At 37.4% G+C, this 12,821-nt stretch overlaps 1 protein-coding gene across 23 annotated transcripts in view; it reads right to left on the bottom strand.

Annotated features, from left to right (window-relative positions):
* Window positions 1–12,821, bottom strand: part of MDM2 (MDM2 proto-oncogene) — a 126,462-nt gene that overhangs the window by 89,004 nt on the left and 24,637 nt on the right. For 16 of the 23 annotated variants that reach the window (XR_007517264.1, XR_007517265.1, XR_007517270.1 and 13 more), the window contains exons 9-10: window positions 12,101–12,256; window positions 11,379–11,456 (exon numbers count right to left, since the gene is read on the bottom strand). Coding sequence is in view for 12 of the 23 variants with exons in the window: in XM_049883839.1 (XP_049739796.1) it covers window positions 11,379–11,456; window positions 12,101–12,256 (234 nt within the window). In the remaining 11 variants the exon portion in view is untranslated. Of the gene's footprint in view, window positions 1–9,063; window positions 9,777–11,378; window positions 11,457–12,100; window positions 12,257–12,821 lie in introns of those variants that run through there. The other 7 variants (XM_049883833.1, XM_049883830.1, XM_049883831.1 and 4 more) reach the window with 2 other exon arrangements.

Genomic DNA, 12,821 nt, shown 5'->3' with positions numbered 1-12,821 from the left:
CACACCTTTCCTGACTTTAAACCAATCAGTAACCCCTTGTTCTCCCTGAACAACTGCCTCTTGATCTATGTAAAGTTTCCTCATGAGCACAATTAAGTGTTCCGGAATTCTCATTCTTTCCAGTGTTATCCATAGTTTGTTGTGATCCACACAGTCAAATGCCTTTGCATAGTCAATAAAACACAGGTAAACATCCTTCTGGTATTCTCTGCTTTCAGCCAGGATCCACCTGACTGCAGCAATGATATCCCTGGTTCCACGTCCTCTTCTGAAACTGCCCTGAATTTCTGGGTGTTCCCTGTTGATATACTGCTGCAGCTGTTTTTGAATGATCTTCAGCAAAATTTTGCTTGCGTGTGATATTAATGATATAAAATAGAAAACAGAAAAACAAACAAGTTAACAAGACCAAAAGATGGTTCTTTGAAAAAATTAACAAAATTGATAAACCATTGGCCAAACTGACAAAAGAAATACAGGAGAGGAAGCAAATAACCAAAACAAGAAATGAGATGGATGATACTACAACAGACCCAACTGAAATTAAAAGAATCATATCAGATACTATAAAAATTGGGCTCTAACACATTTGAAAACCTAGAAGAAATGGATGAATTTCTAGAAACACACTAACTACCTAAACTAACAAAAACAGAGGTAGAACAACTAAATAAACCCATAACAAAAGAAGAGATAGAAAAGGTAATTTAAAAATTCCCAACAAAAAAAAAGCCCTGGCTCGGACGGCTTCACTGTAGAGTTCTACCAAACTTTCAGAGAAGAGTTAACACCACTACTACTAAAGGTATTTCAGTCATAGAAAAGGACGGAATACTCCCAAACTCATTCTATGAAGCCAGCATATCCCTGATACCGAAACCAGACACCACAAAAAAAGAAAATTACAGACCTATATCCCTCGTAAACTTAGACACAAAAACCCTCAACTAAACTGTAGCCAATGGAATTCAACAACATATCAAAAAATAATTCACCATGACCAAGTGGGATTCATACCAGGTATGCAGGGATCGTTCAACATTAGAAAAACAATTAATGTAATCCATCATATAAATAAAACAAAAGACAAGAACCACATGATCTTATCAACTGATGAAGAAAGGGCATTTGACAAAGTTCAACACCCATTCATGATAAAAAACTCTCAGCAAAATAGGAATAGAAGGAAAATTCCTCAACATAATGAAGGGCATTTATACAAACCCAACAGCCAGTATCATCCTAAATGGAGAGAGTCTGAAAGCATTCCCCTTGACATCAGGAACCAGACAAGGATGCCCTTTATCACCACTCTTATTTAACATTATGCTGGAGGTCTTAGCCAGCCAGAGCAATTAGCCTAGATAAGGAAATAAAGGGCATCCAGATTGGTAAGGAAGAAGTAAAAGTATCTCTGTTTAAAGATGACATGATCTTATACACAGAAAACCCTAAAGAATCTTCAAGAAGACTACTAACAGTTCAGCAGAGAATCAGGAGACAAGATAAACATACAAAAATCAGTTGGATTCCTCTATACGAACAAAAAGGAAATCACCAAATCAATACCATTCACAGTAGCCCCCAGGAAGATAAAATACTTAGGAATAAATCTTACCAGAGACATAAAAGACCTATACAAAGGAACTACAAGACACCACTGCAAGAAACCAAAAGAGACTTACGTAAGTGGAAAAACATACCTTCCTGATGGACAGGAAGACTTAACATTGTAAAAATGTCTAATCTACCAAAAGCCATCTATAGATACAATGCAATCCCGATCCAAATGCCAATGACATTTTTTAATGAGATGGAGAAGCAAATCACCAACTTCATATGGAAGAGAAAGAGGCCGCAGATAAGTAAAGCATTACTGAAAAAGAAGAACAAAGTGGGAGGCCCCACTCTACCTGATTTTAGAACCTATTACACTGCCATAGTAGTCAAAACAGCCTGGTACTGGTACAACAACAGATACATAGACTAATGAAACAGAATTGAAAATTCAGACATAAATCCATCCACATATGAGCAGCTGATACTTGACAAAGGCCCAAAGTCAGTTAAATGGAGAAAAGACAATCTCTTTAGCAAATGGTGCTGGCATAACTAGATATCCATCGCAAAAAAATGAAACAAGGCCCATACCTTACAACATGCACAAAAATGAACTCAAAATGCAGCAAAGACTTGAATATAAACTCTAAAATGATAAAGATCACTGAAGAAAAAATAGGGATGTTAGGAGTCCTAATACATGGCATAAACAGTATACAAAACATTATTAACAATGCAGAAGAGAAACTAGATAACTGGGAGCTCCTAAAAATAAAACACCTACGCTCACCCAAAGACTTCACCAAGAGTAAAAAGACTACCTACAGACTGCGAAAAAGTTTTTAGCTATGACATTTCCGAACAGTGTCTGCTGTCTAAAATCTACATGATTCCGCAAAAACTCAACTACAAAAAGATAAATAACCCAATAAAAAAATGGGCAAAGGATATGAACAGGCACTTCACTAAAGAGGACATTCAGGTAGCTAACAGATACATGAGGAAATGCTTACGATCATTAGCCATTAGAGAAATGCATATCAAAACAATGAGATTCCATCTCACTCCAACAAGGCTGGCATTAATCCAAAAAACACAAAATAATAAATGTTGGAGAGGTTGTGGGAAGTGGAACACTTATACACTGCTGGTGGCAACGTAAAATGGTACAACCACTTTGGAAATCGATTCGGTGCTTCCTTAAAAAGCTAGAAATAGAACTACCATACAATCCAGCAATCCCACTCCTTGGAATATATCCTAGAGAAATAAGAGCCTTTACACGAACAGATACATGCACACCCATCTTCACTGCAGCACTGTTTACAATAGGAAAAAGACGGAATCAATCAAGGTGCCCATCAATGGATGAATGGATAAATTATGGTATATTCACACAATGGAATATTACGCATTGATAAAGAACAGTGATGAATCTGTGAAACATTTCATAACATGGAGGAATCTGGAAGGCATTATGCTGAGTGAAATTAGTCAGTTGCAAAAGGACAAATATTGTATGAGACCGCTATTATAAGAACTCAAGAAATAGTTCAAACAGAGAAGAAAATATTTTGATGGTTACAAGAGGGGGAGGGAAGAAGGGAGAGGAGTATTCACTAATTAGATAGAAGACAAGAACTATTTTAGGTGAAGGGAAAGACAACACACAATACAGGAGAGGTCAGCACAACTGGACTAAACCAAAAGCAAAGACGTTTCCTGAATAAACTGAAAGCTTCAAAGGCCAGTGTAGCAGGGGAGGGGGTTTGGGGGCTATGGTTTCAGGGGACATCTCAAGTCAATTGGCATAATAAACTCTGTTAAGAAAACATTCTGCATCCCACTTTGGAGTGTGGTGTCTGGGGTCTTAAATGCTAGCAAGCAGCCGTCTAAGATGCATCAATTGGTCTCAACCAACCTGGAGCAAAGGAGAATGAAGAACACCAAAGACATAAGGTAACTAGCCCAAGAGACAGAAAGGGCCACATAAACCAGAGACTACATCAGCCTGAGACCAGAACTAGATGGTGCCCGGCTATAACTAATGACTGTCCTGACAAGGGACACAACAGAGAATCCCTGAGGGAGCAGGAGAGCAGTGGGATGCAGACCTCAAATTCTCGTAAAAAGACCAGACTTAACGGTCTGACTGAGACTAGAAGGACCCCGGAGGTCATGGTTCCCAGACCTTCTGTTAGCCCAAGACAGGAACCATTCCCAAAGCCATCTCTTCAGACAGGGATTGGACTTGACTATAGGATAGAAAATGATACTGGTGAGGAGTGAGCTTCTTGGATCAAGTAGACACATGAGACAATGTGGGCAGCTCCTGTCTGGACGGGAGATGAGAGGGCGGGGGGGGGGCGGGCGTCAGGGGCTGGCTGAATGGACACGAAAATAGAAAGTGGAGAGAAGGAGCGTGATGTCTTACTGGGGGGACAGCAACTAGGAGTTTACACCAAGGTGTATATAAATTTTGTATGAGAGACTGACTTGATTTGAAAACTTTCACTTAAAGCACAATAAAAATTAAAAAAGAAAACGTTCTGCATTCCAGTTTGGTGAGTGGCATCTGTGGTCTTAAAAGCTATCAAGGCCATATAAAATGCATCAATTGGTCTCAACCCACCTGGATCAAAGGAGAATGAAGAACACCAAAGACACGAGGAAAATATTAGCCCAAGAGACAGAAAGGGCCACATAAACCAGACTTTATCAGCTTGAGACCGGAAGAATTAGATGGTGCCCGGCTACTACCAATGACTGCCCTGACAGGGAACACAACGGAGAATCCCTCATGGAGCAGGAGAAGCGTGGATGCAGAACTCAAATTCTAGTAAAAAGACCAGACTTAATGGTCTGAGACTGGAGGGATCGCAGAGGACATGGCCCCCTGACTCTTTGTCAGCCCAAAACTAAAACCATTCCCGAAGCCAACTCTTCAAAGATTAGACTGGACTATAAGATATAAAATGATACTGGTAAGGAGTGTGCTTCCTAGTCCAAGTAGACACGAGAGTACGTGGGCAGCTCCTGTCCAGAGGCGAGGAGGCAGAAGACAGGAGCTAATGAATAATGAATGGACACAGGAAATACAGGGTGGAGAGAAGTGTGCTGTCACATTATAGGAAGAACATCTAGGTTCACATAACAAAATGTGTATAAGTTTTTGTATGAGAAACTGACTTGAATTGTAAACTTTCACTTAAAGCACAATAGAAGAAGAAATCTATAAATTATCTATACATGAACCAAAAATGGGGGAGATAAATGGCAGTAAGTTTGTTTAGGAGGATGTCACTCTAATCTAGGAGAAAGGTCTAATAAATGGTGGTGGTCTAGGAAGGTGTGAAGCAAAATACAAAAGTACTAAAACCTAATCTTGAGAGACAAATGAAATTCATCTAACTTCAAATTAATTGGTAAATAGAAAAAGCTTAAGTTCTGAAATTAGAAATGTGAAAGACTATTTTATTTTGGTAAGTTATCTTTAAGCTGCTGGCAAGGCTTTGTTAAAAAAAAAGTCCTATTTTCCAGGAAGCAGAAATCTGAGACTGAAAAATGGATGACAGGAAAATTTCAATAATGTTTTAATATCACCCCCTCATAAAAACAATAATGGTTTTATCTAAAATATTACTCTAACAGTAATTTATCATTTCAAATGCATTACCTATAATACATTCCAAAATACGTGACAGCTTATCATTCACTACTCTTTTTTTGACCATTTTCTGTTTTATTAGTTCTACTCTGCTAGCAGTCAATTTCATGGTTCATTAACATATTCAACATTTCTGGGTTCAAGTATCTTTTAAAACATTTGTAAATGTCAAAAAATCCTTATATATAATTGGTAGGCGATATGGCCACAAAACTACTGGTATTCTAAGTGGAAGAAATGTTCTGTAAATATTAACACTCAGCTCAGAACACAAACCAGAAAGTGCAACTACAAACCCTTCATGATACAATGCTATGACAATTTTCATTATTTATAATCATGAGTCTCCAGACCTACACACTAATTAGTATCTTTAAAACCCCCAGAAGATGATGCAAACAGCTAATCCTGGGCTGGCTTTGGGGCCCACAGATTCTTGCCTTAAAACCAGCTTTAGAGGTTCCAATGCTTCCATTCATTCAGTAAATTCTTACTGAGCACCTGCACACGTGCATGACAAACAAAGTTCTTAGCCTCACAGAATCTAGTCTCACATGTGATAGGCAGTTACTTCAGGGCTTTTCACGTCATCGCAGGGTGGCTAGCCCAGCTCCCCTCTCTCCCCCAGCTACATCCCTTCTGGACTGTTCACAGTCAATTGTTGAGAACACACTTAAGCCAGTCTGCCATGTGGTGGGACAAGTGAGCAGAACTGAGAGAAAATGGCATTTCCTAGCCCTACTTAGCTACAGCATGCTCTCAAGTTATTCAATGTCTTGGAGGCTCCCAACTGCAAATGAGCTGCCCAGTGATATGTATACTTCCAGAGTGGACAAGGATGGGTATGGCAAACATATTCCAATTACCCAAATAGATAATACTCAAGTAGAATTTTTATTTTAACAAAATGTTCATTAATATGAAAATATCAGGTATACCCAAACCCAGTGCCATCGAGTCGATTCATAAGATCCAATAATCACATCCTGAAACATTTTAAATCAAACATTTAATAAAGTATTTGTGAATTAATAAATAATGGATGCATACTTAGACCTAAAAATTTAGACACTCGTTAGTAATTCATACATATGCAGAATAAGTCCCTATCTGCACAAAGACTTGAATGTTTTGTACACAGAATTATCGCTCCATACGAAGATATACTCTGTACATTTCATTTATGCTACCACCAGCTCACCCTGATAAGAATTAATTGTTTAGTTCTAGTTGAAGTATAAAATCCAAAATTAATACAGCTATACTGTATTTGAAAAACAGTTCTTTGGCTAAAGTACCGATGCCCTCAGCCATTTGTTTCCTACTAACACATATATGGGTAAGTCATGTGGAGGGGGGTTGAGCTGTAACAATCTACTGCTAGTAACTTGCATACAAAATGGCTGTGTACAGATTACCCTTCAGTTCTATTCCACACTTAAAATTTTACCATCCTCATCTTGAGGATGGACAACTTGTCATACCCAGTGCCATCGAGTCATACACAGGAGAAAAATACTGGACTTTTAAATCAAAACCCAACTTCACTTGCATACCCAAACCAAACCCACTGCCATTCATTCCAGCTCATAGCGACAGTTATCACTTGCATAAAGCTTTGGTTATTCACACCATTTTGAAGACTCACATTTATATATAAATCAAGAAGTTAACCTACACAATTGAGCAATATTTTAGAATCTTATATTCTGACCTGTCATTCTTGAAGGAAAGTGATGCATAATTTATGGGTAATTTAGACAAAGCTATAACCTTTCCTTCTAGTTTGACAACGAACAATTCTGTTTACCTCATTTCTGTATTACTATATTCATGAATTCACTGGTTTTTAAAACTGGCCTTAGTCAAAGATTTGAAACCTAGGCAAATATGGGGATCAGGGGCCCAGGCCGAAGAAGGTACTTCCAAATGGTCTTACTGTTTTTCACATAAGGGAAACAACCAATTCCCAATAAATCCTGAAATGAGATGTTGAAAGACCCTGGTATGCCAGGTTGGACCCTTCCCCTCAACCCACCTCCGTCAGGACAACTCCACATTCTAGTAAGTAGCCTTAAAAACGTTTTGTGTTGTGGGTAAATGACAGCTAAGACTTCACTTTTTGTGAAAATATACACAGATCATACCCCCATTCAACAATTTCTGCACGTACAGTTCAATGACAATGGCTACATTCTTCACATTGTCTCACCATTCTCACTATCTCTACCCATATATTTCACCACCGACACAGACTCACTGCCCCATAAATTTACTCATCTATGCTTTAGAGTTTCCGATCCAGATAATTCTTTAGAAAAGTGCAATGCTCGAGGTGAACATTCTTTACTAATTCAGCTACACTGTTGTTTAGTTTGAAGGTGGCTTCAGGGATGGTTTTGGTTCAAGGTTCAAAAATTTCCTCAATGGAAGATTCAGGGGTTCCTCTAGTTTCAGTGAATGCTGTAAGAAATTTGATTCTATAACGACAGTTCAGATTCTGTAAGAAATTAGAAATTCTGTTCCATATTTTTCCCTTTTTGATCAGGGCTCATCTACTGAGTCCTTGATCAAAAAGTTGAGTAATGTTTACCAGGCACCATCCAGTTCTGGTCTCATGGCAAAGGAGGCAATAGTTCATACAGGCAACTAGACCTGCAGTCCAGTTCCTTCTCAGAGTCCTACGTCTCCTTCCTCTGCCGCTATAGGCAAATAGAGACCAACTGTTGCTGTATCTGGGATGGCAGCTCTCAAGTTTTTAAGACCCCAGGCACTAGTCACAGACCTGGGGGGAAATCGGAAACTCTAAAACAATGTTAAAGCCAGTTGGCTAGACAGTACCACAAAGCCATGACCCTAAGCCTTTGAACCAAGAAGGCTAACCCCATGTGTTTGGTTGTACCAAAGTAGTATCAGCAATTGCATCCTTTTTGTGTGTGTGTGTTATAAATTTTAACACAACATTTGCCATTTTGCCTTCTTCTGGTGTAAAACTTAGTGGTATCAGTTACTTTAGCCAAGTTGTGCAACTACTATCCCTAATTGTTACTAATTTTCCCATCACCATAAACATAAACTACTTCCTAGAGAATGATTCCCTCACTCCCTCCTTCCTCCCACCAGAGGTAAGCACCAGTAAGGCCACACAGTATTTGTCCTTTTTTACTTTGTTCAGCATAATGTCTTCGAGGTTCATCCATGTTGTAGCATGCATCAGGACTTTTTTTTTTTTAAAGCTGAATAGTATTCCATCATATGTATGCACCATTTTGTTTATCCATTCATTTGTTGACGAACACGTAGATTGTTTCTACCTTTTTGCTGTTGTCAATAGTGCTGCTACGAATACAGGTGTACAAAGACTTCTTAATTGACAACATCACTCCCTTAATTACCATCTATATCCTTTCCTATGTGAAACAAACTGGAGAATAAGTAGTACATTTTTACTCAGCACCAAATATTGCTACAATTTCTTTTTTATTGACAAGAATACTTTAGGGGGTTCTGGGAGACCAGAGAAACCAAGGACTAGAAGGTTTAAGAGTATCTAAAATTTAAATATTAAATCCTTCAGAGAAACTATCTCCTCACAGGAAAGACACTAAATAAATTACATCTAAATGTTCTACTTATATGAGGAAAAAAAACTTATACTTCTCCTTTAAGATAAAATGGAAATGACTTAAAACATGAGGGGGAGGGGTAAAGTATGAGCTATAAATCCAATTCAAATTGTATTAAAACCCCAATATAAACAGAAGTGAAATTTTCCTAAAAGAAAGTGAATGTTCACTTACCCTCCCCCCCCACAAAAGTAGGAAAATTACACTAAAGAGAAGAAATTGGTATGGACCAAGACACTTTCTCGCTTTATGTATTTAAAAAAATAAATTTCATGTTGCCAAAATAACTGTCTAAATTTTTAGGTTTATATAGATAGAAATATATAATTCTACTTTCACAGACAGGTCAACTAGAGGAAATAAGTTAACACAATCATTTGAATTGGTTGTCTACATACTGGACAGGGCTTATTTCTTTTTTTTAGCTTCTTTGCACATGTAAAGCATGCCATAAGATGTCCTGTTTTGCCGTGGACGATGCAACCATTTTTAGGTCGATCTTGGCAAATCACACATGGTTCAGTGGCAATGGGGCGATATCTAGATTCCACACTTTCATCTTTGCCTTGAGTTTCTTCCCTCTCAGACTCTCTAGCATCTTGGCTGCTATAAATGATGCTACTGGAAGTTGATGGCTGAGAATAGTCCTCACCTTCTTGAGAATGGGAGGCTTGTTTTATTTTATCATCATTTTCCTCAACACATGACTCTTTGCAGTCATTCATTGTTGTTTTTTTACAATCAGGAACATCAAAGCCCTCTTCTACCTGCGTTGTGTTTTCTTGTTTAGCACTCTCAGGCATTTTCTCTTTATCTTTTCTTTTATCTTCAGGAAGCCAATTCTCACGAAGTGTCCAACATCTGTTACAATGTGGTGGAAGAGGAGGGTTCATTTCATTGCATGAAGTACACTTCCAATAGTCCTTCAATGAAATAAGAGAGTTAACTTCTGTAACCCTTTAATAACTAGTCATAGCAATGCTAACAGCTCTGGTACGTCTAAGGTAAGACGTATCACGCAGCACAATTTTCAGCATTTATGCTTTATATAAAACATCCAATGTGCAATGGTCTCTCCTCAAATACAGTATTTTAAGTACATTTTTTTTTCTTCAGCCATACCATGACGGAGAACCCTAAAACTAAAAATATATTCACTGTAATATTAATCACGACAACTGATAAGTTATCTGTTCAGGAACACAGATAATGGAGTTGTTTGTTGAGCTACGTGCTATGGGATCTTTTTGTCTGTAATAGGGCCTGTACCCACTCTCTGAGAGGTTGAACTCTCAACTCTGTACCTAGAGTCCACCAATCTAGAGGACACTTGCCTCCTACAGAAAGACCAAAACCTCCATAGATAGGATTGCCTGAACTGTGCTCTAAAGCTAGGGCTCAAATGGGTGTTCCCTAACTCCATCCACAGGGAAATGCTAAAACATTCATGTTTGCCAGCTAAAACCCTGGCCACTATCGAAAATGTTTTTCTCGTATTTGTCTTTTCTGTGTTCTTATCTCTGTAACTACTCCATGCTTCTTCTTTATCCCAACTTCTCTCCCAAACCTCTCAACCATGAAATTTAGAAAACAAACTCCCCATATTATCACCAGCCTCTTTACTGAGCATATCCACATCTCCTTGCCTTAACTGAAGCATGGTTCTTGCCTGAGGATACCGCACATGTGAAGTTTGCCATTAAGATGTCCTTCCTGACAAGACAGTAGCAATAAGGGTGGAGACTTCATTCTCCAACACTGGTTCTTCAAAGTTATCAAAAAGTAGGTTTCTACTAGCTGATAAAACCAAAGACAACCGTTGTGCAATATAAGGAAAAAAGGTGCTTCAAAGAGCCTATGTCACAAGATCTGGGTCTGAAACATTTCACTCAACTTGCCTTCAACTGAACCAGCTAGTTGTTATTTTCCAATATAGCAAAAATTTGAGATTTGCAATTTCACTTTTTTTGGATTTGGATAATTAGTATGTTTCCAACTCAGAAAAAAAAATGAGACTTACTTCCTATTCAAATATAATCAAAGACAATATTAAGAACAAAAGCAATAATACTCAGCTTAAAGAAAAATAAATAAGCATTTCCAATACCTCGGGAACCCAGTGAAGCATGAGATGTGAACATTTAAGTCCTAATTTCTTTAACAGCAAATCCTACCACATTCTCTAATGTAAGTCAATATTAAAAAATGTTGATATTCAGTAAGACTGGCAAAATGTTGGTAACTGTTAAAGCTGTGTTATGAGTACACTGGAGATACAGCATAGTACACTGTACATACTTGAAATTTTCTATAATAAAGTTCTTTAAAAAGTTCAAATTCCAGGACATGAAACTAAAAAATACAGCAACAGAGTCTAACAGAACAAATAAGGAACAATAATGCCATAAGTCTAATATTTTAACTTCATAAAAATTCCCTCATTTCAGCTTAGACTAGACATTATTTTTCTAATCTTGACCTGAGTGTCATGTTTTGATTCTTTAAAAAACGAGATGTACACTTACAGCTAAGGAAATTTCAGGGTCATCTTCAAATGAATCTGTATCACTCTCCTCTGCCTGATAGACAGTAACTCGATATACCTAATAAGACAAAATTCATTAGCATCAATTCATCACCGTTTTCTCCTCAACCAGAAAGGCTTCTTAGCGGTAAGCCCTAAGCAAATAACACCTACTACTATATATGAGAAATCCTGAGACAAGGGTCAAAACGGAGTTAAGTATAAAAAGGGAGAATTAAAGGAGAGTGAAATCTCACCTACCATGGTAAAAAGTCAATAGACTATTTTAAATGAATAAAGCAAACAATTCAGTACAAGCATTTTTATTTTATACATATGGAAGTATTAAGTGTCAGTGAAACAGTGGGAAATGTTGAAGGTAGTCACCTCCAGAAAACAGATCTGTGTGCATGTTTTACTTCCATAAAAAGCAAATTATTTTAAAAGTGGGGAATTCAAGTAAGTATTTAAAAAACTGAATAGGCCATTATATAAGAATGCTCATCAGGGCCTACTGACTTCTTGGCATTAATGAAGAGACTATGTATCAGACAATAAGGAACTGCAAATACTCAAGTACACAACCAATACTCTAGTTTGAACAAACTAAATGACAAGGATTTCACGTGGAACCTGAATATACTAGTATTTCCATTTTATCAAATTTAATGAACATGGAAAGTTAATTAACAACTTTCTAATATAATTAGATGAAAAATCTACCTCATCATCTTCATCTGAGAGTTCTTGTCCTTCTTCACTAAGGTTATAATCTTCGGAATCAAGAGATTCAACTTCAAATTCTACACTAAATTGATCTGAAACTGAATCCTGGTCCAACCAATCACCAGAATGTTCACTTACACCAGCATCAAGATCCTAGAAAAAAAGAGAAATAAGTAACTTAATACACATTACCTCTTGAACTCTAACGGTTCCTAACTCATCCACTTGCCTCTACTTCCTCCTCAAATCCAACTCGCACTAGATTAAGATTCTGGGTTATTACTGCATTAATATTATTATTATATATTAATAATATTATGTATTAATATTATTTCTCCATTCAAACCCCATTACATAAAGGAAAAAGGCCTAAGTCCCTTGGCATTCAAGGTACATACGATTTGACTGTATTAACATTTTCATGTTATCTCCAACTAGACACACACCCTCTACTAAATATGGACAATCCAGCTAGATCTAAATGGTTTCCTAAACCAATCTTGGTACTTTAACCATCACACTTTCTTCCCTAACTAGAATAACTTGACAGTTTCCAAATCCAACTCATCCTTTTTGGCAAAGCCTCTGTGAATACCATAACTGAAAGAGCTCTTCATTCTTTAATTATCTTTATAATTGAGATATTACATAATTATTATATATTCTTATGCATAAATTGTACAAAATACAATTTTGCACGCATGTTTCCCACCTGAAT

Source organism: Elephas maximus, chromosome 4, assembly GCF_024166365.1.
Source record: "Elephas maximus indicus isolate mEleMax1 chromosome 4, mEleMax1 primary haplotype, whole genome shotgun sequence".
NCBI lineage: Eukaryota > Metazoa > Chordata > Mammalia > Proboscidea > Elephantidae > Elephas > Elephas maximus.
This window is presented reverse-complemented; position numbering and strand designations above follow the sequence as displayed.